The 25,012-nt window shown below is 40.4% G+C and overlaps 1 protein-coding gene across 5 annotated transcripts in view; it reads right to left on the bottom strand.

Moving 5' to 3' along the window:
- Window positions 1-25,012, bottom strand: part of LIMCH1 (LIM and calponin homology domains 1) — a 179,461-nt gene that overhangs the window by 3,303 nt on the left and 151,146 nt on the right. For all 5 annotated transcript variants that reach the window (XM_051789902.1, XM_051789901.1, XM_051789905.1 and 2 more), the window contains 13 exons: window positions 20,843-20,936; window positions 17,656-17,828; window positions 16,873-16,978; window positions 14,526-14,554; window positions 13,424-13,507; window positions 11,727-11,819; window positions 10,660-10,764; window positions 9,203-9,339; window positions 8,805-8,929; window positions 6,842-6,965; window positions 5,465-5,542; window positions 3,346-3,454; window positions 2,361-2,463 (listed from right to left, as the gene is read on the bottom strand). In XM_051789902.1, the coding sequence (XP_051645862.1) occupies window positions 2,361-2,463; window positions 3,346-3,454; window positions 5,465-5,542; window positions 6,842-6,965; window positions 8,805-8,929; window positions 9,203-9,339; window positions 10,660-10,764; window positions 11,727-11,819; window positions 13,424-13,507; window positions 14,526-14,554; window positions 16,873-16,978; window positions 17,656-17,828; window positions 20,843-20,936 (1,360 nt within the window). The remainder of the gene's footprint in view (window positions 1-2,360; window positions 2,464-3,345; window positions 3,455-5,464; window positions 5,543-6,841; window positions 6,966-8,804; window positions 8,930-9,202; window positions 9,340-10,659; window positions 10,765-11,726; window positions 11,820-13,423; window positions 13,508-14,525; window positions 14,555-16,872; window positions 16,979-17,655; window positions 17,829-20,842; window positions 20,937-25,012) is intronic.

Below are 25,012 nucleotides of genomic sequence, written 5' to 3'. Positions count from 1 at the left end.
TCTGCAGAAACTTTTATTTTATTTTACTCCCAAAGTACTTGTGGGTTTATTTGTTTCATTTCAGGCTCTGCAGTGGCAAAATAGTCAAGCAAAGGGCTGACGAGTCATCTTCAGCTATGCCTAGTTTGTGTCACATGGTAATATAGACCCCTTGTGTTAATTGGCCATATAGGGAATCTCATGAATTCACTTTTTGCATTTGACTTTGACACTCACAAAACTCGTAACTATTCCTGGTATTTGACACTGAATACTGAGTTTCCTTCCTTATGAGGTTCTGTTGTACAGAAACAATGTTGTACAGAAACAATGTACCACTAAAACCTCACCCACTTTTATCTGAAAAACAGAAATATTTTGAACCCTGGACCACTACATAATCTTTAACACTTTTCTCAAGATTTCTGATGATTTATTTTGAAAAGAATAATCCACATTTTCAAATAAGTTTCTGGCAGCCAAAATATTTCACTGAGTCCATAAGCATCTCAAACCAATACTGATTAATTCTGAGTTGGTCAGAGACTGTCAGTTGTGCACATTGCTGCACAGGTTTTCAGACGCAGCCATGTGGGCATGAAGGTACAAGCCATGCAATCAACCAACTGATTTTACATTTTGCATCACTCTTCACAGAACTCAAAGGCAAAACACTGGCATTGTACCAATTTGTTCTGCGTTTCAGGTGTGCAGTCCATCAAATTTTAGTTAAAAATTAGAAACTAGCCATATATGCAGTTCTATCAAAATCACATAGAATCCCTTTGAATTGTCAACAACAGTCAATGTAACTTAAATTCAACCAACTGAATTTCGAGATTTTTGCATGAGGAGTGAACACATAAGGAAGAGGCAATTTGTAGTAAAAAAGACAGACCCCTTGCCATTATTATTCTCCAGAAACTATACATTTCCTCAAAACCTATTCCCTCTGTCATGGACCTGCTCACCATTCTGCTAGGTACGTAAAATGCAAAACATTACTGCATGAAACACTGTACACAGCTCCGTAATGCATTTTCTAGCAACACTGCTGTACAAATGATGATGGAGATGGTGATTTCTACAGAATATAAGATGATAAATAATTTATTTGAGCCTTCATCTATCCTTAAGGGACCTCAATTTTTTTTTTTAAGCAAAAAGGATTAAGAAGAAAAGGAAATAGTGACTTTTACCACCTTCACCTCTTTTTTGTGTAAAGATGGATGTGCAAACCTGCATTTTACAGTCAGGATCTCATCCATATGAGGAAGGTTTACAGTATCAAGCCTGAAGGAGAAAAGCTATTTCTAAATATGTCAGGTTAAATAACTAATAAAAAGTTGCTAAATTTCTTAGTAGAATTTAAAAAAAAATAAAATATCACCAAACAAATGGTTATACAATAGCACCCTCTAGCTCTGCTGATGGGGAAATATCTCTTTCCTGAAGCATTAGAGAAAACGTACCCATTCTTATTCTGCACAGCTTATGGAGGTACCTTTCCTACTCCTGGATTTTTACAGCCACTGCTTTTGAGAGAGGAGAAGGGAAATATTAAGCAAAAAGAGCTCTATATTTTCACTTATCAGTTGGAACTGAAGGCAGTGAATATACTCAATAGTATTTAACTATTAAGACAACAATTACTCCTGCTGTTTTTTCTTGCATCTTACTGTTTTCCACAAAGCAGAAGCCAGCATGAGCACTGCCCATATTACATCACTGTGACATCAGTGTGAAGCTGAAATGCCCTAGTAATTTGGTATCAATCACAGAAATCCAGGACTCAGAAGGACATTCTAAGGACCTGTTCTAAGGCAGAAAAATGCATCAAGTCTTTTTCTGACAAGCAATTGTCTGTCTCATTCTTCAAAGTCTATGGTATTCAACACTATTTAGAACATGTCTGGGGATGCCACTACAAGGATTTACTATGAGTTACAGAATGTTCTTAATATTTTACATGACCATTTTGTCTGCAAAAGGGAGGCCTGAAGACATAAAAAACAGGAACTTCTCCAAACACAGCCAAGGGTCCTACATCTAGTAAAATTATCTATATTTTCTCAAATGATGTGAGAGATCCAAGCCTCCAGGTCATGCAATGCATGCACATAGTGTAGGAGTTTATATTTATGCACAGAAACAGCCTTTAAGCCTAATAGTGCTGAGCAGAGATCCTCTGGGTAAAATTTAATGGGCATGGAAACCTTCTCTGATAAGAGAAAAAAATTAAAATGGTATGGGAAGGTTTCTATTCCCATGGTAAAGTTATGCCTGAGTGTCAAAGCCAGGAGGAGACAAATCCACCAGTTAAAATCATGGCAACAGTAGTTTTACAGTTCCCTGTCCTTCGGACAGGATTTGGTACTTACTTCTGGATCGGATATAACAATCATTGCAGTTAAGAAGACCATTTCTAATCCTGACATCTGTCCCACTCGCTGCGTCTCCCAGCTGTCCCTTGCAAATGCCACACTGTCAGTTGAAGAACAAAGAAAGTAAGAGAGACCATGATCTAATGTCATAACTCTTCCCAACTTTCTACTTCTGTTTCAGTAGTTCTTGGAAAAGTGAGAAAAAACACCCTCCCAGAACCCAGCCCATACTCCTGGGGAACACTGCAAATCAGTGAGAGGGGTTTTTTACAGTCAAAAGTGTTTATGACTTGATTTCAGCAGCCTCCACTTATATAGAAGTGAAGTCTAGTGATTCTAAGGGACATCTGATTTTAAGGTTGCATTTTGGAGTCAGCCCAGTTGTGATGGATAAAGCTTAGAGAGACCAAAGGTTTAGTTTGGGTAAATGTCTAAAACCAAAAAAGGTTTCCAAATGTCTAGTACCACTTGGGCCAGAGATAATGGAAATGGACTTTCTGAGTTCTCTAGAGAACACTTTGAGTTATTTCCAAACTGAAACACTCAAGAACAATCAAGAAGTATTTCTGTTGAGAAGTCCAGTGAAAGCCCGAATACTTCATTCCTTCCACAGTCAAAGCTTTCCAACCATGGGTCAGATCAAAGATGGCTTTGGGACTGACCTTGGTTTTGGAAGGAAAAAACCCAACAACAACAACAACAAATTACAATAGGGAAATTATATGATGCTTCCCTCTGTAAGCGTGGAAGCTAAGTTTGCTTGCTTGATCAGAGGTTTTAGTCCAATTAACATCTGACCACAAAATAACATATTAGTTGTGTTATTTCCACTTCTTTACAAACAAACACAAACAGACCTACATAAGAAATATGTAAATCTGCTGGTCCTCTCATTTTCAATTTCACATCTACAGCCCTCAATATACTTTCTACTTGCACTGTGCATGACTTGAGATTTTTCCTAATAAAGCAAGAGACATACCCTGAAGCACTGAATATGGAAATAAAGACCGAGTGTTTCAATAATCATGGCAGCTCCTTTTCCAAGAGGGAGCCCACAGGTAGAACAAAGCTTCTTTCCGCTGACAGACCTAGGAGACAAACATGGCTTTAAGAAAACAGCAACTGATGCTAAAATGGAGCCAAATGTTTGGACAGGTTTATGGAGAGGGACAGGACGGGAAGAAGAAGCACTGGGGCGGGGGGTTCATGTGAATACATTCTGAGCCTTCAGCCATGTTACTGAGTCTGCCTTGCAGACAAGCAAGCAAAGGATTTTAAATGCCTGAATGCACAGCAGCTCAGACACATTTCCCCGCCAGTCTGTTGTGCTAGATCAAGGGACATGCAAGCCTCTTAACAGAGGCCTGTGTGGCAGGGAACCATACTTGTGGACTCATAGACTCACAGAATGGTGAGGGTTGGAAGGGACCTTAAAGATCATTTAGTTCTAACCTCCCCTGCCATTGGCAGGAAACCTTCCACTAGACCAGGTTACTCAGAGCCTCATGCAACCAGGTCTACACCCCTAGCAACAGGGAGCCCACAACCTCAAAGGGCAACCTGTTCCAGTGCCTCACCACTCTTACAGTAAAGGGTACTAGACTTAGTCAATGCCATGGGAATCAAAGCAGATGTTCACTCAAATTACCCAAGTCAGACTCTTAGCCTGGAAATTCACCAATTTGTTTGTAAATGGACTTGCTCCCTGCAAGTCAGAAAATAGGGATGCTACTCTTGTACATAAACAAGCTGGTGAAGTCAGCAGTGCAGTGTAACTGCAGTAGCACAGACCAGATACTGCAGTATGACAAAAAAGCCATTTTACAAAAAAAAAAAAAAGAGAGAGAAAAAGAAATAGAAGCAACAGAAAGACTCATCATAATTAGAGAACTGTCCTTGCTTCCATTTAATCCCTGTCACTCCTGAGTCCACCATGTACACAGACAGCACAGACACATCATTGTCTTGATCATTATTCCTTTTAGAATAACTTTTCTGTTTTTTTTTACTCCCCTCCCTACAACCTTAAGCATTCTGCTTCTATGTCATTCTTAAGTCCACCTCTGTTTTCACTTCTCCACTATCAGAGTCATAATAACAAGTTAAAGTGTTGGATCAAAGCATACAGCACTTTGGGAAATTTTTAAGAGTCTTCTAATGTTTTAGTGGAATAACTAATTACGTTCCATCCATTGTTTTCAAAACTAAGATTTATTTCAGGAAAAGATCTTGAAAAAGAGACTCAGATCAGAATATAGCTGCTAAATAATATGAAATAGGTATCAGAACTAGCTACCTATAACAAGAAATTATCTGCTATTTCGCCAAAACTGCAGCTAAAATTAGAAAAACATAATTGTTCACAGAAAAAAATTTCAATAGTTTCATGTCAGTGAAAGTGACATCAGAAGGAGGACTTTGCTATGAAATGTGAAGAAAAATGTAATTTAAATAGAACAAAAACTTGTTCTGTTCTGTGTTGCATTAATTTATCCTATTTAATAAGTCAACTGATTTTAATATACCCCAAATTATCAGTATTCAATCAGGCTACAGTTAACATTTATTTAGAGTTGGTACACATAACTCACTAAAAGCTGCATAGATTGCTTGAGAGATTCAAATCTCTAGGAGACTAGCATGAATGCAGACAAAATCGGCAAATAAAGCAAAATGTGTTTCAAGTTTGGAAGTTAAAGGAAGAATTTCTTTTTAAATCAGCAAGTGTTGAAATGTTTAGAACATACCTTACTCCTGAGCATGTGACTATTCACAATTAAGACATTCTTTGGTTAAATACTCTGAACTCACACTAAACTGCTTCCTTTGACTGAGGCTTATACTGTCTCATTTCAATTTCACTGACATGCAAGAGTCCTACAGCTGCTTTCTGAACCGTGTTATTTGAAAACATAACAATAGTGCTGAAGCAGGCAAGAAGAGGAGCTACATGGTTACCCCATGGACGGTTATGAATTGCAACATTTAGAAGAATTAATAGTGTCTCCACATAATAGTAATGGGATTTACACTGCAGCAGTTCACCAGTGAGTACAAGATGCGTTTGGTCTGCAAAATTCCTTATTGACCTTTAGTACCTGTTGGGTGACTGACTCAGAGCAGCAGGAGAGCAGGGAGATGATGGCCCAGATCGGAAGTTCTCATGATAGCCTGCCCTGAAACACAGGAGAGAAGATGCATTACTACAGCTGAAGAACAATTAAACCCAGGTTTTGTATGGAGAAATTCCAGCTGGTGAATATCAGGATTCCCAGTCTAAAGACTTTATCTGAGTTAAAAAAGTTATAAATATTTGTCCATTGCCATTTTGATACAATGAAAAATAGCACACAATTTTTGGTAGCCTGCTTGCTACTGGTCAGTCAGGTAACTCAGAAGGTGACGAGCCATGTGGAGACTCCTGTCCACTCCATCAACCCAACATAGCAACCATCATGGTGAAGGAGGGTTAAGCCAAGCCACACCACACTGTACTGTCTGTTGGCACTTTACTGAGTAAAAAGGCAGCCACCTGAAAGGTGGTTTATTTGGATAATGGTTAATTCGTATGCATTCTACTCTGCAAGAGTCTGCTGAGAAAAAGAATGAATGGTTTTTGTTATCAGAAATCATAGGATTGATTCAAATTCTCACTGCTTAAAACTGTTTACAGATTAAAAAACAGTTTTCTCAAACTGAACTACATGCACAAGCAGTTTGTTCTGAGGAATAGGTAATCAAATCTCAATCTACATTTGTTTTGACTGGATACAAGCTTCAGAGAGGTAACACAGTTCTGCAGAAGACTGTGCTCATATATATGCTAATGAAAACAGATGTTCCTTTCTCAATACATAGCTGAGCTTTTTGTAAATATTAGGCAAGCAGATCCCTCATTTACCAAAAGAACTGGTGGTACCATTCAGTAAGGCTTACTCAAAAGCACAAGGCAAAGCAGCAGCAAAGTAAAAGATCTCACCAAAATTTACAGCAGAAAGAAAATACTAATCTTTATCTTCTTTTAAAAGCTATAATCCCTAAAGGACTCACAAGTAGCAATCAATATGCATTTGGAAGCTGAGGAATGAAGTTCTTGGATATCAACTTCAAAGAGGCAAACTTAACCTGACATTCCCACCCTGATATTTAGCCACTTACTAGCTATAAATGTTTGTCTCAGGAATTTAACAAAGTAAGCACATGAAAAGTAATGCAGATGAGTGCTTAAAGAGCGAAAGAGAAAGAAGAGTGAAGCAAGCAGAGGGCGTGCTCCCTCTTTAAATTATTTACGGGGTGCCTGTAACGAGAAACAAAGTAGATAAATGTTAGCAGTCTTGGTGGGAAAGCCAGGAATCAAATGGGTCTTCACACTGCAGGACTAACAAAACTTAACCTAAAGAATGCTGAGCAGGAATACAAGGGAGAACAGAGCAAGGAGGACTTCTCAGTCTCTCCAATAACCTTTACTTTCTCACCTCCTTGCTTCCCCTGCAGAGCTTGGCTGCTGTCCCGCAGTCTGGCCTGAGAATGGTCTCTGCCGAATGTCCTCTGTGCGATGTGGAGATTGCTTTGTCAGCAACTGCTGATTCCAGCAGACATCTACAACGAGAGGTGAGGAAAACTCAGTATTTGAGGCAAATTTTGTTTTATTATTGTTATTTTATTGCTTTTGTCAATATTTATGGACCAGCATAGCTTGTGGACACACCATAAAGAAGACGAGATGTACTGTTACCTAAAACCAAGCTTTGAGAAACCCCCCACAAAGTCAGAGACAGGCTGTGCTACATCAGAAGTCCTCTATGGAACAATGTTCCTTTGCATTACCTTCACATACACTTGACCTACCCTGCTGCTGAATCTCAGTTTCTGAAGGGGGAAAGGGCAAGGTCAAACAGCCATTCATGAATAACACTCGGGAAAATAAAGTATTGTTGTCATAATGAAGGAAGCACCAGAGACACTGAAACTTCTGTGGTGCCGGGGGATCCAAATTTCTCAATAACAAGAGTTAAGGGGACGGTAGTGTAATCACTACTGACAAACAGTAATTCCCTTGTAATTTCCTTCTCTGCTTCAGATAGTTGCCCAAGGCTCAGTGACAATAACAGCCTCCCAGTAATATGCAGTGATCTGTGTGATGCCCAGGCAGCCAGTCATCCCATCTTTGAGAAACAGTGCACCACCTGGATCCTTCAAGATGAATTTTGTGGCTCACAGGCTGGGGAGAAGCCTTACCGTGCCATGCACCAACCAGCTGGTTTAGAGAATAAAAACTTTGCTGGGGCCTATGAAAGGCCTGTTGTTACCTAATTTTGATGTCAAGACAATAAAACCACGGTCCTGACTATTTAAGGGCTTAAGGAGAGAGTAAAGATGGGATGATTTAAGAGGCAAGAAAGGAACTGCCAGAATACTTGCAGGGGACCAAATTGTGGAAAAGAACCTAGAAAAACCCTGATTAGCAGAAGTAGTTAAAAACTGTCAAACCTATGAAGTTTACTTAATCACTACTACAAATCCACAGGGACATATTGCTGGGTAATACATTCTGCTTTTTTTTTTTTTTGAGTAACCCTTATCAAAGCACTAAGAATACAATAAAACTGAGACAAGGAAAGCAAACCTACAAAGTTTAATAAACTGAATTTGCATTTGGAGCAAGCAATAGCACTGAAAACTTTTCCATCCATAGATGCATCATTTTTTACAATCATGAATTTTTATGCTGGATTGAAAACAAAAATCTAAAACTTTATTTCAAAATCTACATTCACTTTCTGTTTTTAGCCCTAATTATTTACTTTCCACTGTTCACTCGTATTAGATAATGATGCTAAATTAGTGAATTTAACTCTTTTTTTTATGGTGACTCTCTTGACGGCAATTTTTTTGAGAAATTCCTTCATTCAAAAACACCAATACTTATGGGAGCGTAAAAAAAATCAATTAACTTTAAATGTCATCAGACATTTTTAATGACAAAATTGAAGCAGATGTCACTTTAGGCTTGTCTTGAAAAGGTTACATATCACATGAAGTGATTTTTACTGGACTGAGATTGACATAAAGAATCTAATTATATATCAAAACACAAAGTAAGTATTGGAAATACGCTCTTTGTATAAAGATAAGCCCTATTTATGTAAGATTATGTAAAAGACGGAAGATAACTGTTTTTAACTGCTACTGTGAATATGGGGGCCTACAAACAGGACCCCTACCTGCTGCTAAAACCATCATCTGTGATAAAAACAAGAAGAGTTTAAATTTCACCTTAACACATTTATCTTTGCTAACAAACAAAGCTTCTGAGTCTGAGACATTCCCATTTTGAAGATACATGTGTACTGTCAATTTCCAAAATTCTTTGAGTTAGATTTCCACTAGATTCCTATCTGGAAAAGAATATATGCATATTAAGAGTCTTATTCTCACCCTGAGTCAACGGCAGAGTCAGTCTGGCAGGTGAGCTGTGCTCCATCATCGGCATGTGGTGCTCCTGTTCACTTCCTCCTTTCAAGATACCTGTCTCTGGGTATCCTGAGAGCACTTTATTTCCACTGACAATAAAAATAAGTCACATTGTATAAATAAAGCCAGGAAAAATTTTACCTAGAATATAAAGGCAAAATCAGACTTTTGAATATCAGTCTATTTTTTGCAAATAGTTTTATTATTGTATCAGCAGTGACAAAGCAATGAGGATAACTTTCATGAATTAACAAGTTTGTCTCCAAATAGGCCAGCATCAATCACGGACAGATGTGACATCCCAGGAATCCACAGCACACAAAGCTCCACAGGGCTATAAAATGCTTAGGCTTGATACATACCTCCTCTTTTCTTGCCAGAGTTCATTTTCATTGCTTTTCAGAGATGGCATACTGTCCTGCTCCCAGAGTAGTTTTTTCTGCCTTGTAACTTCTTTTTGTTTGCCTTCCTCTGGACAGCTGTTTGAATCAGCTGAGTTCTAAAAGACAGAAGAAGAATGAACAAGGAGTTCCCTTTGAATTTGGCATCAGCACACACATGGGAAAAGTACAGGTAGCCCCTAGATACCTTGTTTGGACACATCTTATTATCAAAAAGAACATCTCACATTTATACTGTTGAATGCGTTAAGGCTAACTTCGGATTTAATTAAGACTTTAGCTGAAACAATCAACTAATCAGACCAAACTGAACAGAAAAAAAGTAAGGGACCAACCGATTTTTGGCAGAAACCCTTGAATTACTTTGAGAGTCTAAACAGTCTCCCATTGGACTTGCAAGGACTTTGTGAGTGACCTCAGCTTGTTGTCTATGCCTAGGGGCAAAGTATTTGCTCATATGCACTGGGCATCCTCAAAGGACAACAACCAGTTGTCCAAAATGGTACTGGAGTGGTTCATATCTGACTGGTGGAGCTTGAGTAAGCCATGGCGTAAGATCCTTCACTTCTGGGTGCAGGCGGTGCCCTGACCACGGTACAAGCAACTCCACCCAGGAAGTTGTTTCTACACAGCTATATGGAAAATGGGCCTGGCTTATGCCCTTGCAAAGGGATGAGTGATAAGAGGGGGCAGGAAGGGGGAGAGGAAAACCAAATGATACAGTACTCCTAATCCTGAAGTTGAATGGAAAAAGGCAGATGACTGGGCACAGGTGCCTCAGGTAGGAGCAAATTATGTCTGGGAATCCCACATTTACTCTACTGTGATCTCACCTGAGGTGTCATTCTCTGATCTCTGGCAAAAACTTATTTAATTATATGCTAGATGCATTTAATTAAAGATTCTGTCCTGCATGGATAAAAAAACCCACAGAGAGTGAACATTCTTCTGTTTTGCTGCTTTCTAGGAGGGATGATGGGAGAGAAAAGGAGGAAAACTGGGTAGGCAGGATTCAGTCTCAACTGAGATATGCTTAAAGCACTATCTTACGCTCAAGATTTTGGATTCAGGGAAACCACTTAAGATTTTTTTTGCTTTGAGAAGGTAGTTAAAAGAAACAGAAAGAGCTAATTGTTTTCTCATGGCACCAGTTAAAGAAGAGAAGCAGCTGCAGAGAGAAAGTACCACTCTCTGCTCTAGTTGAAAATCGGATGGTAGGAGTTTGCTTGAGACTGTGGCTCTTCAGTAGTGCAAATACGCAAGTTACAGCACTCTGAGGTATCACCAGTTACAGAAAGGACCTAGGGAATATCCTTACTCTTACTGCTCCCAGACTTTGATAGCCTTTGGCAAAGGATTAAACTTAGCACTGAAGATGGCTTAACCTTTACTGCCTTATTACTCCATGAGAAACTCACCACTGTCTTGTTTCCGTCAGTGGTAGAGGAAGAAGAGGAGAGGAGCTCAGCAGAGTTTGAAGAAACAATGAATGGAACTACAGTATCCTCAATTATCTTGCGTTCCTAAAGAAAGAGGATCAGGAGAGAGAGAGAGTTAAAAATGCAGAATGTACACTATGAGCTTATGAAGTAGAAGCATAAGGTTTGGCTATGTGCCATATTTAGACAGCTAGGTAAGGACCTGAGGTACCAAGAATAATGGTAACACCTCAACTTTTAATTTGCTTCAAGGTTTTGCACTTCCTTTCTTTTCACCATTACCATCTTTGACATGGAATTTCCAAAACTGGAAAGATTATTCCACCTGGAATGGTACCACTGTTTCACATAGCATCAATCTATTAATTTAATATAAAAATATGAAATTACCCTTGGTACATGAGAAACTTATTCTGAAAGTTGAAAAAAAATTTCTTTTTCAGATCACAAGTATGTTTCTCAAGCACAGATGACAAAACGTCAATTTGTGTAACATACTAGACAAATTGAAAACATTAATATTTTCCAATTTCTTCCAATAATGAGCCATGAACAACCACTATCTTATGTATTGTTAATATTCTACAACTGCAAGCTTTGAACACCTCCTCTGGATTTTTTTTTTAATTTTAAAAAAAGGCTAGTTACAAAATATCTACATGATCAAGCCCAAGGCAGACAACAATTTCATCTGAAGTTCCACCAAGTCTAGGCACCAAGTATATGCCAAAGCACACACTTCCCTCTCTGCCTCGAGAGGGAAGTCTGAGTGGGCCCAGACACACCTGCACCTGCCCAGACACACTTGCACAGCAATTAGACACCTCCACCTACGCAGACATTCTGGAGATACCTGTCCAAATGTTTAAGTATTTTTTTCTCACCATCTATGGCATTGTTTAAGAGATGCCATCCTCCTGAGAATTTAGCCTTGAGAAGTCTTTCATTAATTAATCCAGGGATAGGATTTGGTTTTTTGTTACGTAAGTGGGTGCATTTAAATACAAAAAAACGTCAATAAACAACCTCCTCCTCAATAAACATACCTCCTCGTAGTATCTACGCTCCTCCTCTTCAACTTCTCTCTGGGCCTTTTCCCATTCCTCTTTCAGCTTGTCCTGCTCCTTCTGATACTTCTCCTGTACATGAATACAAATGCAGGTAAATTCAGAGAATTCTGTATTAGGAGTAAATTCTGTATTATCTCCACAGTGAAAATGAGCCTGCCAAGACTGGTTTAATCAGAAATAGTATGAAATAGGAAGGTAAAAATTTGAAACATCCATGGGTATCAAAAAAAGCTTATTTTCCACTCTTCTACTTGTTTCTAGCACTTATATTTAACATCTTCAAACTACAAGGAACTTTTGACACATTAGAAGAAGTTTGTTAGAATTTTTAAAATCTTCAGTCAGAAATTAAATCTATGCTCAAAAATTTCAATAATCCCTTGTTTATCATACAGGATTAAGTTTCAAAAAGCTATTGCACACCCCAAAACACCGAAACATGAATTTTACATTAAAAACTTCAGCAAATGAGCATATAAACAAGCAGGTTTTGCAGACACTGCAAAATTTAAGAGAGATGCCAATAAAATTTAATGAGTAATGAATACCTCTGCAAGTTTAAAAGATAAATGAATAGTGTGTAAAGGTTTGAAGAGAGTAAACTTCTAATCAGCTTACTTTTTTGCTTGATGGAATGATTTCTTGAGAATTATTTTCACACGAAAAATTATCTCAAAGAGGTGTTTAAAATTGTTTGCCAGAACCGGTTTGAATATGGAGAACAATGGTGATGACCATTTCTATTTTACACCAGTTCCAACTTCTGTTCAAATTAGAAACAATATCTGCCTAATCCAGAAGAGATGCATTTACTATTGAGAGAACACCCTCATATGTCAGAAAAATTATTATAAGAATTTTACAGCATTTTAAGAGGAAACAACAATATTAGCTAAAAGAAAATAATCTCAAGAAAGCTGTAGAGACATACAAGTCATTCTTAAAAAAACCATTTTATTATTCTTCATCCTTCGACAGTTGTTTGCTCTTCTGTTTCGTGGAAGAAAGATATGATTTCTTTGGGATCAAACCTAATCATAGTTTCAAAAGACACTGCTGACTGACTGGGAAATTCAAGTGTTCAGGGCCACTGCACTTCTTCCAACTAGGACACAAACCCAGCACTTTTAGACCTTACCATACCACTAGGCAAAACTAGTGGTTGTCTTGAGGATGCTTCCCTCCCTCACAAAAAAACCCCAAACCCAAGTCCTTTCATGTCCAGATTTAGCTTGATATTTTCCAAGAAGAACCTGTGAACGAACCAGAAGTCTACAAAAATCTATCAAGACCATCATTTTAAAGAAGAGTTGACTAGGTATCAGTCAGCAGATTGTCAGTCTTGACAAGGAGTCTCCAAGTAATTAAGTGACTTGCAGTCTATGCTAACATACTTTAACTATAATGGAGGACTAACACATTTGATTTAACTCCGCACTGGAATGCAGGACTGAGTCCTTTTGGTCTTTCCATGAAGTGGGGAAGGGAGACATAAGAGTGCCTAAACCACAGACAACATGTGTGTATGCTCACTTGATCACTCATCTGCCACAGAATTCACTCAAGAATCCACAGAGGACATGAAGAACACGACATTAAATGTCCAACTTTGGTCCAAAGGGACAACTCAACAGCTGAATGACACAGTGGAAGACATATAGTTTCTTCCCTACCTGAAGCAAGCGTTCTTGCTCATGTTGCCATCTTTCCTGGCGCTTTCGCTCTTCTTCTGGATCCCAGGACCAAAAATTGAAACGCTTACATGAAGGAAAACCAATCTATTAGACTGTGACACTACACTTCTCAAGGCCACTAGAGAAAGCTGCACTTTGCCTGACCTAGCCGTGCCAATGAAGTTACAACGGGAAATTGAGAACTAGATAATGCTTCTCCGAGTTAGCAGACAATATTCTTAGCTTCACTGACACTTGGGATTGCCCACAGGTATCCAAATGATAAAAACAATAATTTGGATTGCAAAGAAAGGCTCAGGAAACTTCAACTGGAGGGGAAAAAGGAAAATTATCTTAAAGAAAGCTCTAAGCAGCACTGAACAGAGCCACTTGCGAGTACTCAAATTTAAAGAACATACCTATTTTGTTTCTCTATCTTCTGTGCAACATGAAAAGCAATTTTATGTTGTAAAAAATATTCTCTCATTTTAGAGGTCTGCCAGTATAACAGCCTATAGCCTTCCTTTGAATTTTTATCCATAATGAAATAAAACCTCAAGCTTCACTAAGGGTTCTATTATTATTCTATGATACATTTAAAATCCTTATAATCGAGGGCAATTTTAGACACTTGCTGTCATATCCCTTTCCACTAAGAGGAGAATTTGAATCTGATAGGAAGAGATTATGTCTATTTCTATGTGACAAAGAGAATATAAAATACTGTGTACTTCAGAGTAAGATTTGTGGTGTGTTGGGTTCTTTCGTTTTCATTGAGAGGACAGTAGAATTGTAGAGTCCTTTAATTTCTATGCATTTAAAACAGAATGGATACGATTAGATATTATTTCAAGACTGTGATGTTTTAGTGGCTCCAGCAACCGAGTACTGTATAGCTACCATTCTCTCCAGAGAACAAGAGAATGCATGAATTTCAGATTCAGACTATACCTTGACTTGGGTTGCACTTTTTCTCTCACATGTCCATGAGAAAAAAATTCTCATTCTGATTTATGGATGTTACAGGATAGTTTGCGCAAAAAATTAATTTTTGCTAAACACAAATCTCTAAACCAAACAGTGATGCAAAACAGGTACTCACATTTGATTTGTCACCACTATCAGATTCAGCTATTAAAAAAAACAGAACAGGGAAACATTAAATCTAACATAGCAAAATGTGCTTAGCCTGCAATTAAATCTACATTATATCTGTATAGGAAAGCTTCTTGTTAGTTTCCTATTCACTCCCACAACCAAATGCAAGAACGAATTGCAAGCAAATAAATCAGAAAACCAGATTACACCCATCACCAACAAAACTACTTTTTATCTGGGTATAGAGGAGCACAGTATTAACTACCAGGTTCTACTCTACCACTAGCTAATGCCATCTACTTCTGGCCACAGATGTTAGCAGTGTTCAGACACTGAGTGTTACCTACCTTGATCTACTTTTCCCTTCATGATTCAGTGCAAGGAAGGAAAAAGTACAGCAAAGCTAAAAGGATGGGACTACACTATTCAAGAGCCACAGTTACGAAGAGAACCATTGCCATTTTCTATCCAAATGTCTTTGAAAATTAGGCTGATTTAAAGAAATTAAGAAAAAGGTATTTATAGGCAAGGGATTTCTTTTGGGTGCCCGAGAACAGAGCATCACAACGATGTGCAACCCAACAGCTCTTTGTCAACTGTGCAGCACGAATAGATACTTTCTACGAAAGCAAGAGGTAGAACAAGTCCCCATGATCATCAGTCTTCACCCCAGCCCCGCGTCCGAAGACACCTACAACTGGAGGCAGCAGAAGGGCTGAAGTTGGTCCTTGCGCCGCATTTACCTGACTGTGAGAAAAACTGCGAGCGCCGCCAGTTGTTGCGAACCCTAAGCGGAACCGCGGCCCCGCGGGGCGGCTCTGCAGGCAACGGCACAGAGACAAAACAAGAAACAGTGCGGTCAAAAAGCAATGACAGACTCTGAGACCTGAGCCACCTTGGCCACAAGAGGGATTCGGACTACAGTCACTTTGGCCCAGTCAGCCCCTGCTGGTTTACAATGGACCTGAAGATCACATGGACTGTCTGTATTTAAATGCTACTTTTGCAACATGGCACCTGAACTTACATGAGAGCTCTAACAACTAATGCTAGTCGAGGGCAGTCACCCTTTCAAGTCTTTGCATGGTGCTTGCATTCATTCCTATTGCAGATACAGGATTTTGTGATCCTTTCAGTGCTCCATGCACTGTGAACACTAGAGTGCAGCCGAGTCTTTCAGCACCACTCAGAAAACAGGCAAGAGACTACACTGTTACTTGATGTTTGGACTGATTCGTGCCTAACATAAAATGGTGTCGTTCTCAAAGTCTGTTTGGGTAGCACCTCCACACTGAAAACAAGTGAGAATTCTATTCCTTTTCAGACAATCATAGAGTGGTGTGGGTTGGACTGAACCTTGAAGATTACCTATTTTCAACTGCCCCCTGTCATGGAGGGGGACACTTTCCACTAGAACAGGTTTCTCAAAGCTCCATGCAATCTGGCCTTGAACACTTGCAGGGATGGGGTATCCACAACTTCTCTAGATAACCTGTTCCAGTGCTTCGCCACACACAGAGTAATGAATTTCTTCCTAATATCTAACCTAAATCTACCCTCCTTCAGGTTAAAACCTTTGCTCCTTGTCCTATCACTACATTGCCTTGTAAAAAGTCCCTCTCCAGTCTTTCCTCAACGGATCACCTTCAGGAGTTTCAACCTTGAAAACATTGGGCTAATCAGTATATTACCTATACATAAACTAACAACTTAGGAAGTTCTCAGGAGTAAGAAAACCTTCGATGATTTTTCTTTCTTTCACAACCTACATCTAGACATCTCTAAAATAAATATAAAATCAAACTACTAAACATTATCAATCTCAAGCAAAACTTTGTCATGAAGGTGAGGGAAAAAAAAAGGTTCTGTTTTGAAAGAACTTGTGGTGTTGTGTTGGGCAGCAGTCAAATTCAAGGATGTGCCTAGATATGTGTATTGTTCATCTGTGAAAAGGAGCTCCACATGAGCAGCCGAGTGCAGAATGCAGATCTCCAGAAAATGTTATAGTAAGATAAAATCAATTGCTAAGCCATTTTCATCTGTGAGCAGCAGGAAGTAATACTCACTGGCATAATACAGCTTTTATTGCTAGGCCAAGTAAATGCAAGATAGGTCTTTCTCTGCCCCCCTCCACTGTGTCATATTTCTGCTGTTGTGTTTAAGGGGGACAGCCAGAAGAGTCCTTTGCATCACAGAAGCCACACTACCAATATCAGTCAATGCAACCAGAAAATAACTATAATATTTTAGTTCCCAAACCCTCTAGGCCATTGATTAGGCACTTCGCCCTGAACACCACATGCACATATCAGTTACGGTCTGCCTGAGTTCTCCAAATGCTTTTTGCTCACCTTGTAGAACAGAATTATGCAGAGTAACTTGGCTGGTCTCCGGTAGTTTCTTTAAAAACGGCAACACTACACTCCCCTTTTGTTCCAGGGCTTTTGCTTTCATCACCTGTTCAGACAGGGAGCAGAAAACAGCATTAAAAAACCAACAGGTTCAAAGGTTAATTTAAACCTTTCCTACTTATTTTCTGAAATAACATTATAAAAGATGAAGCCTCTATCTCCAGAATTACAACATGGAGTTGCAGTACTGATGTCCTGTGAGTAACTGGTAGCTGTTTGCTGTTGACATTCACACTGCCCTGCACACCAAGGCTGATCCTCTAACAACATCTAACTAACCAATATCTAACTTACCTGACAGAGCAGTATGATCACAGCCATTTGTTCCCTCTGCCACTACCTGCACTTGTTCAGCACTTCAAAAGGGTAAGCTCCACTGTCCACACCTCCTGGATACTCTGTCCCCCTAACAGGGGGTGGGACTGGAGTTTGTAGGTTTAGTTCTCATTTCTGGTCCAGCTAGTTTCCAGTTTTACAGATTCAAATGCTACAAGCAGACACTGTGGAGTTCCTTTTGAGAGGGAACTCTCTGATGACCACAGGATTTGGCAACAGAAACCATACTCCAGGGTCATTCCTTGGCAGATTGTTTTGAATGAACTCCAGAAGTGACATTATGTAGAGAAAAATATCAATTTGCACAATAAACATTTCCATGTGAGATCCTTCTCCTTTTTTATTTTGTTTTGTTTTCCACTCCCTCTCTTCCTTGCCCATACATACCTCTGGTGTAGGAGGGAGTTCTGCTTCCTTCTGCTGTTCCATTTCAGCTTTTTTCACATCTTTGTTGCTTGAAGCAGCTTCCTCCAAAGGGACAGGACTGGGAAGAAATTCTAATCTCTTCACAACAGGGCTGGTACAAGCTGCAGTTGACTTGAATTGCTTTTGATCTGAACCTAATCCATACATATAAGAGATAATATTGCAAGGTTAAGACACTTTTTGACATAAAATGTAGGCCTATTTCATACAGTCTACTTTCTTACTTATATTTGAGCCCATTTACAGTCTGTTTTGAAAAAACAATCTTTTTTCTTCAACACAGGCAAAATTAACCCCTCAGAGAAGACAAGGCTTTAAGAGAGAAATTCACCTGTCAAAATGCAGGTGCTTACACTTGACTTAGACATCATGGAACACCCTTCATGGTCAATAAAAACAGAGAAGTAGTCCTTGGGAAAGAGTCACACAAACTATTTCAGACACTCCTCTTTGGCTGAGTTGTAGCCTACAATGTGCCTTCTGAGCTAAGATCTCTTCACTGAAGTTGTGTGATGAATCCTATCCTAAGATGCTACACAGAAAAGTAGCTATATCACATTGAATATGATCTCACTGTCAGCACTGGAGGATATTTCAGCTTGGCTATTTCCACTAAATCACATCAGTTAAGCATCAGACAGCAAACAACTGTCCTATCAGGAAGTCTTAGACTGAAATAACCTCGTTGTCATTCAATTTTCAAGAAAACACAAGCTGGTGCTGGGTTACGGGAGAAGGGACCATGAGCACATAAGTCTACAGCTGAGAACCGTGACACCTAGACTGCTGACAGCTGATACCACCACTGGAAGCACAGCAGTTGCCAGCATACCAGGCACTGCATAAGCACCCAGATATCTCTCCAACCTCCTAAAGCAGAAGCTTCAGATCCCGTCCCCTTTTCAATCACAGCAGCAAAGGCAGCTTCTGAATGTACCTCTTTGATGGGCTAGGAGAGTGAGCTAAGGAAGTGACGCACCCTAAGGCTCCACCAAGAACCCGCACACAAGCAGAGACAAAGGCTGCTCCTGCTGCCAGGCAGATGCACCCTGCATTGGAGCAGTTCCCACATCATTAGAGGCATAGGGGCCATAGCATGTGTTCTAGTTACATGGGCCAGGACCAGTTTATTACTATGTGGGTATAACAAAAACTGTGTATTTGTCACCCTATATGTCATTTCTGATGGCCTGTTAATAACGGATCACTTGCAGCAGCTGCCCAGGGCACACCCAATGACTCAGCTATGATAACTCCCCTCCAGGGAGACATTAGCACCTTCATACCCAGCCTGAGGGGTCATCTCTGCTAATGGGTCATACTGGACTGGCACAATAGGCAGCTGCAACACCTGGACCATCAAAGACTCCAAAAATATCCTATGACTCACAGAGTTAAATCACCCATTGTGAAACTCCCTGCCCTGGGGGAGGTACTGGACATTCCCACCTGAAACTGAGCATATATAATTTTGGGGTTTTGGGACTTCTGGTATCACTCATCAGATTGAGAGGAGGACCAGAACTCCAACAAGACTGCCACTGCCACTCTCGACAAGACTGCAATCATTATCTCAACACTGCCACCATATCTGGACCACAGGTTTTCCTTTCCTTTTACTTTGCACCCAGGGGAACATGTGGTGCTCAGTACAGGGGCCAACGAACATTGTTCTGTTCTTGTCCCAGGGGGATGGATTATACATCTGTCTTTGTGGGTTAAAACCAGTTTTTCTCTGTATCGTTGCATCTACTGTAATTTATTTTTAGTAAATTGTAACTCTGACTTATAATCTTCTCGAGTTGGGTTCATTCTCCTGCCTGTTTACTTTCAAACCAGCACAGCATGGAATGATCTGTCTTTTATTGAACAGCAGAGGAAGTTGCTTACTCTACAAGAAGTTCACACAGTTTGGACCACATCTATCCCTCCAAACCAGACATAATAAAAACCCCTTGTTACTTTACCATTTCAATTTTTGCAATGCTATCTCAGTTTTCCTTTCCAGCCAGTATTAAACTTTGTTGTCAATACCTAATGTTTAGCATTTCTCACAGCTGTGGAGATGGAGACAAGGTAACTTTGTGATTTGTAGACAACACCAGCTCATCACTGTTGACTCTAGAGAGGAGAATTTGTTTGGCTCATCACAAGATTGCACTTTCTACATTACCTGCCAAGTGCAATTCAAGATTGTCACCCTATGTACTTTGGCATCTATTAGCTGAAGCAATTAAGTCAGCTAATGAGCCCTTCCTAACAGGGGAATGAGCCCTTGTTAATCTTTGGGGAATGGTACTTCATCGATGTTCACAGGCAAAGCTCAATCGTTTAAGTCACATTTATCCTCAACAAACAGGAGCATTATGCTTACATAACAATTACAGCCAGAGATCTCATTTAAATACATACTTGATATAGTACTTTTTACTTACCCATGCCAAGCTGAACTTTGATAGACCCATTTTAAAAAATGAACCAAAAAAAAAAAGACCATGAACTTAGTATGGTAGCAGACAGCAGATAAAGTGCCTACTCAAAGAAAATATTTCAGAAACACACTTTTGAGGAAAACAGATTAAAATTCTACCAGAAAATTCCTTTCTCCAGATTAGGAATCATGCATAAAGGCTTTAAAGCAGAAAACTGTGAGTTTCCACAATACTGTCCATTTAAAGCCCCTATGACAACTGAAGTGCCCCTTCCTACTCTTTTTCTCCATTTCTTAATGTCTGGGGGGGGGGAGGGAGGTGTTAAACAGAAGCTATTCCTGACTGATAGCTTCTACCCTTGCTGCTTTCTAGTTACAGCACACTGTGGCACCGGCTTTTCACTTGCACAAACAGCAAAGTGGGCAACCTGCACCCTGAGTACTGTGCAGTCACGGTGTGTCATTTCAACCACAGAATGACAGGGGCCTGTCATCCAGCCCAGGCTGGAAGGGGCCTTGACAGACCATCTACTCCCACCTTCCAAGGGAAAGGGAGCCTAGAGGAGATTGTCTAGCACCCTGCCCAGCCGCACCCAAAAAAACTCCTGCCATGGGGACTCTACCACATCCCTTGGGAGGTTGCTGCAGTGAATGACTGCTCCAACTGCATGCAATTTCATTTTATGTCGAGATTTCTGACACCTGCAGCACACCCACCTGGGGACGGGCACACCGGGCAAGCAGGGGCTGTACCGTTGGGGCTGGGCTCGGCCTGTGGGCTGGCAGCTCCATCCGCTTCCACCGGGGAGGCCTGGAGAGAGGAACACAGCACAGACAGAGTAAGTGCAGTGGAAATAAAAGCATGTGCTAATTCCTCAAGGCAATGCTTGCTGCTCTGCTTTGTAGTGCGTTCTAACCAGATCAGTTTGTAGCTCAGCAGGGCACTGAGGAGTATGTTTCAGAGCAGTATGTGCCAGTCAGGTGTTGAATCACTGGGCTTTAATCTCTTTCAAATCACTCATCATCAGCCATTAATGTGGTTGGTTTGGAATAGCTCCTACAAGCTTTTAAAATTGTAGTGTATCTTGGATTGTGTTAGCTGGAGATAAGCATACATTTCACCCCCAGTTTCCTCTTCCAGAGTAACACAAAAATGTATGCATTAGTGAATACATAGCACATACTAGGGTTCGAAAAGTGGCAAAGTAATTAAATACTTCCTCTATTTCACGGTTGTCTAAACAATCTGTTATCTGAAGGGAAAAGCCAGAGTTGGTATTAAAGGTAATGCAATACTTGAAACACTACTAAGAGAGGAATGAAAAAATATGGTGAGACCATGTCAAGCCAATAATTCAAATGCCTTTGAAAAGCAAGCTTCCTGACCCGGGGCAGGGTTGTTACAGAGTTAAAACCACACTGTCAAAACAAGGGTAACACTTCAGCTGATCTATTCAGCAGCTTCCACCATACATCCACTTTTCCAGCAGGCAAATAAAGAAAAACCTGCAGCAAAGTTATCAGTCACTTCTCAGTGCTTCTAACACCAAGAAGATCTAGAAAATGGCACATTCAACAGAGGAAAATAAAAAAGACTACTTTTAGAAATAAAAAGTAACATATTTCAGAAGTAGTCTGTTGTAGACTCTCTTTCCTGTCCTCCTTCCACCACTTCATCTTATTAATAGATGCAAAGGAGGAAATCAGATGAAATTTTCTCTTTTCCGCAGGCAGGAATCAGACTTCCACCATCTGCACAGATCCTGTTTCCTATCCCTGCAGGCCCACATGAGCCTGTGGCTCCTTATCCAAACATGCCCCATGAAAAGCAGACCTGGCCTCTCACAGCTCAGTCACTGGCAACATCTGGTAGTGCCAACAGGATGGCAATACCTGTGGACACACCACAAAGCTCCAGAGAATTTTGCCGCTGGCAGAGCTTACAAATCCCTGCCTCTCCTTCTCTCTGGAGGGGGACATGCTTTGAAGAGGGGCAGAGAACATGTCTGCGAAGATGCCCTGCAAGGAAATAGTGTGGACTGGTGTGGGGTCAGAGCCAGCAATCTGGTCAAGCCCAGCAGGAATTCAGCAGTGCTAGGAAACAAAAGGAGCCTGAAGCTGCCAAGGGCTGTGCTGCCACCTCTCAGTAGGACAGGCACCACATCACAGCCAGGAGTCTCTAGAAGTGGCAGCATGTCTCATCCAGCACTTGCTGGAGCTGGCTGCCTGCCATCCTCCCCACTGTCTGGTGCTTTCCAACACACCCTCACCTCTGCCCACCCTCGCCCTCTGCCCCAGGCAAGACATGGAGACACATTCCCCACTTGTCTAAAAGCTGTTCTCAAACTGGATGAGGCAGATAGAGAAATATAGTCTCCAAAAAGATAACATGGAAGTTTCAGGACCTCCTCTCCACCACGTCCATCTGTGAATGCATCTACACCAAGAGCAAACAAGGCACAGACCTCTCCCTCCATGTTGCCCACACTCCAAAGAGGGACAGTCACTGGAGATGAGGCACAGGCTAAAACACAGGCCTCAGAGAAATGCTCCAAAGACTGCAAGTCTTGTGCCCCAGAGGTTTGCCTCTTGCCATCTAGTTGCTCTTTTCTCTCATATAACCCACCTTGCTTTCCCCCAGCCCATCTTGATACCAGCCTGTGTTTCACTGAGAGCTTTTACACTAAAAGCCCCAGCAGAACACTACTGCAACTAAACAAAATTTCTCCTTCAGCCTCAGCCTCTGGCTCCAGGTACAACAGCAGCCAGCGGAGAGGCTACTGGAAATTCTTCCCAACCTTGCTCAAGGCAGAAATAAGTATTTTTTTTTCTGCATGAGGACAGCCAGGACAGTGTAACAGGCTGGCCAGAATAGGCCATACCATCTCTGTCCTCAGAGATTTTCAAGACTCAAATGATCAAGCCCTTAGCGACCTGTTCTGATCTCATGCCTGATCCTGCTTTGAGCAGTAGACTCAGCTAGAGACCTACAACTTGAATTATTCTATATCATTCTAAAACCTACAAAACTTTGTTAAACCTAAACAAATGGCTATTATTGAGAGCTCAGGATTTGCCCTAAACAAGGTAGATTTACCGGGAAAAGCAAGAGGCTCCAAACCTACTGCTGCAAACCTTGTGCCCTTCCAAAGAAATTGTTGCAAATTTCAATTATTAATGTTTAGATTGTTATTATTTTTGGTGAAACAGTAGAATTCCCCCTCCACTCTCAAAAAGCAACTGTCCAAATTGAAAAATTAAAATAAATAAAGAAATTCAACTTTAATTTCAACCTTGGAGGCTTTAAAGCCGTAAACAGTAATAACCACAGGCCAACAGAAAAAGTGTTAAAGTGTTACATACACTCAGGAAGGGCAGCTGCTGATGTCAGCTGGGGCTGGAGAAAGAGCACAGCCATACTGGCCTCTCAGTGGGGTTAAAATGCTCAGTGAATACTGAGATGATGCAAGAAGCACAGACATGATGCACTTTCATCACCTCTGGGCCTAGAATCACCTCATGAACCTAAACATGGTGCTGTCATGTAGCTATCCTGCAAAAGTGTAATAACTAAATCTACCCATAACCTATATCCAGGAGGTTGAATGAGGTATCGACATAAATGTTATTTATAGAAAAAAGAAGGAGCAACTACTTGCTGCAGGAAAATGGATTTTTACAATGGCATGCTGCAGAAGTTCTGTTCCTGCTCAAGAGACTTGACTCCTTCTCCTCCCTCTGGTAAGCAATTAAACGCTAGTGACATACAGCTAAAAATATAAAACTGATTAGTAAGTAATTTATAAAAAATTTAATTCAACTTCACTGGGGAACTCTCTCATTTCCACTAAATCTAACTCTATTTATAATACCAAGTTAATGTAATGTTATCTAGTATTTTATCCACAGGTATATGATACACTTTCTTGTGCTCATACAGTTTATAAAATATCTTTACTACCACAGACTATCACCCTTCACATTTCATAAATATTTTGTAAATATATGATGATGTTATCACTAAACATGAAAAAAACACATACAAGCATTTTATTATACCTAAGGGGATCATATTTTGATGTGGACACTGAAAAACTGGATAACCTGCTGAGTGATGTTTCTGAGGTAATACAGAGGAGCTCTCATACTTTGGGATGAAGGGTTCACATGGCCTCTCAGCACCTCTCTGCTGCAGCCATATGCGTTTGTGTGGGCAGAGCTCTCACTCTGCAGGGTGGCAGAGCAATTCCACACCTTGGCTCTGCTGCAGGTGCCTCTGAGGGAAGGTCATACAACACCTGCTTGTCCACCACCACAGGCAATGAAGCCTTCAAGGGAAGTAGGAAAAACCTTGGTGCGTAGGGGCTGTGATTATGTCTGCTCACTGGTCCAGGCTGGTGTGAAGACTCTGTCCTATTAACCCCTGAAAACTGGAGATTGCTGTCTACTTGGATCGGTGTTTTCAGTACCATGTGCATCTAGCTACCCAGGAGTTTCCTGGTAGCTTTGCCATTTACAATTTAGAAGCCTTAGTCAATGATGGGAAATTAAAAATCACGGTTGCAGTTGTGGTTATGAGCAGATCAGTAACAGAGGACAAAGCAACACCTGGGTTCTGCTAAACAAGGTATCCATTTAACAAAGACACAAGCACAGCTGCACATACAGTGTTACCAAACACGTATTAGGCATGAAAATAAATTAGTTCAGCCTGTGACAGATAGGATTTTTACCACATAAACTAGGATATCAGTCCAAGTATTTCTTTAATTAAGATCATACAAACCAGAAATAGCCATATTGCCTACTGTTGTGGCAGAATCATACACCCTTATAAAACCCTAAAAATACAGTATCCGGAACACCTAACACACATAATATCACAAC

Source organism: Manacus candei, unplaced genomic scaffold, assembly GCF_025592945.1.
Source record: "Manacus candei isolate 608988 ecotype Guabito, Panama unplaced genomic scaffold, ASM2559294v1 h1tg000028l, whole genome shotgun sequence".
In the NCBI taxonomy this organism is placed as follows: domain Eukaryota; kingdom Metazoa; phylum Chordata; class Aves; order Passeriformes; family Pipridae; genus Manacus; species Manacus candei.
The sequence above is the reverse complement of the archived record's forward strand: the minus strand, read 5'-3'. Positions and strand labels throughout refer to the sequence as shown.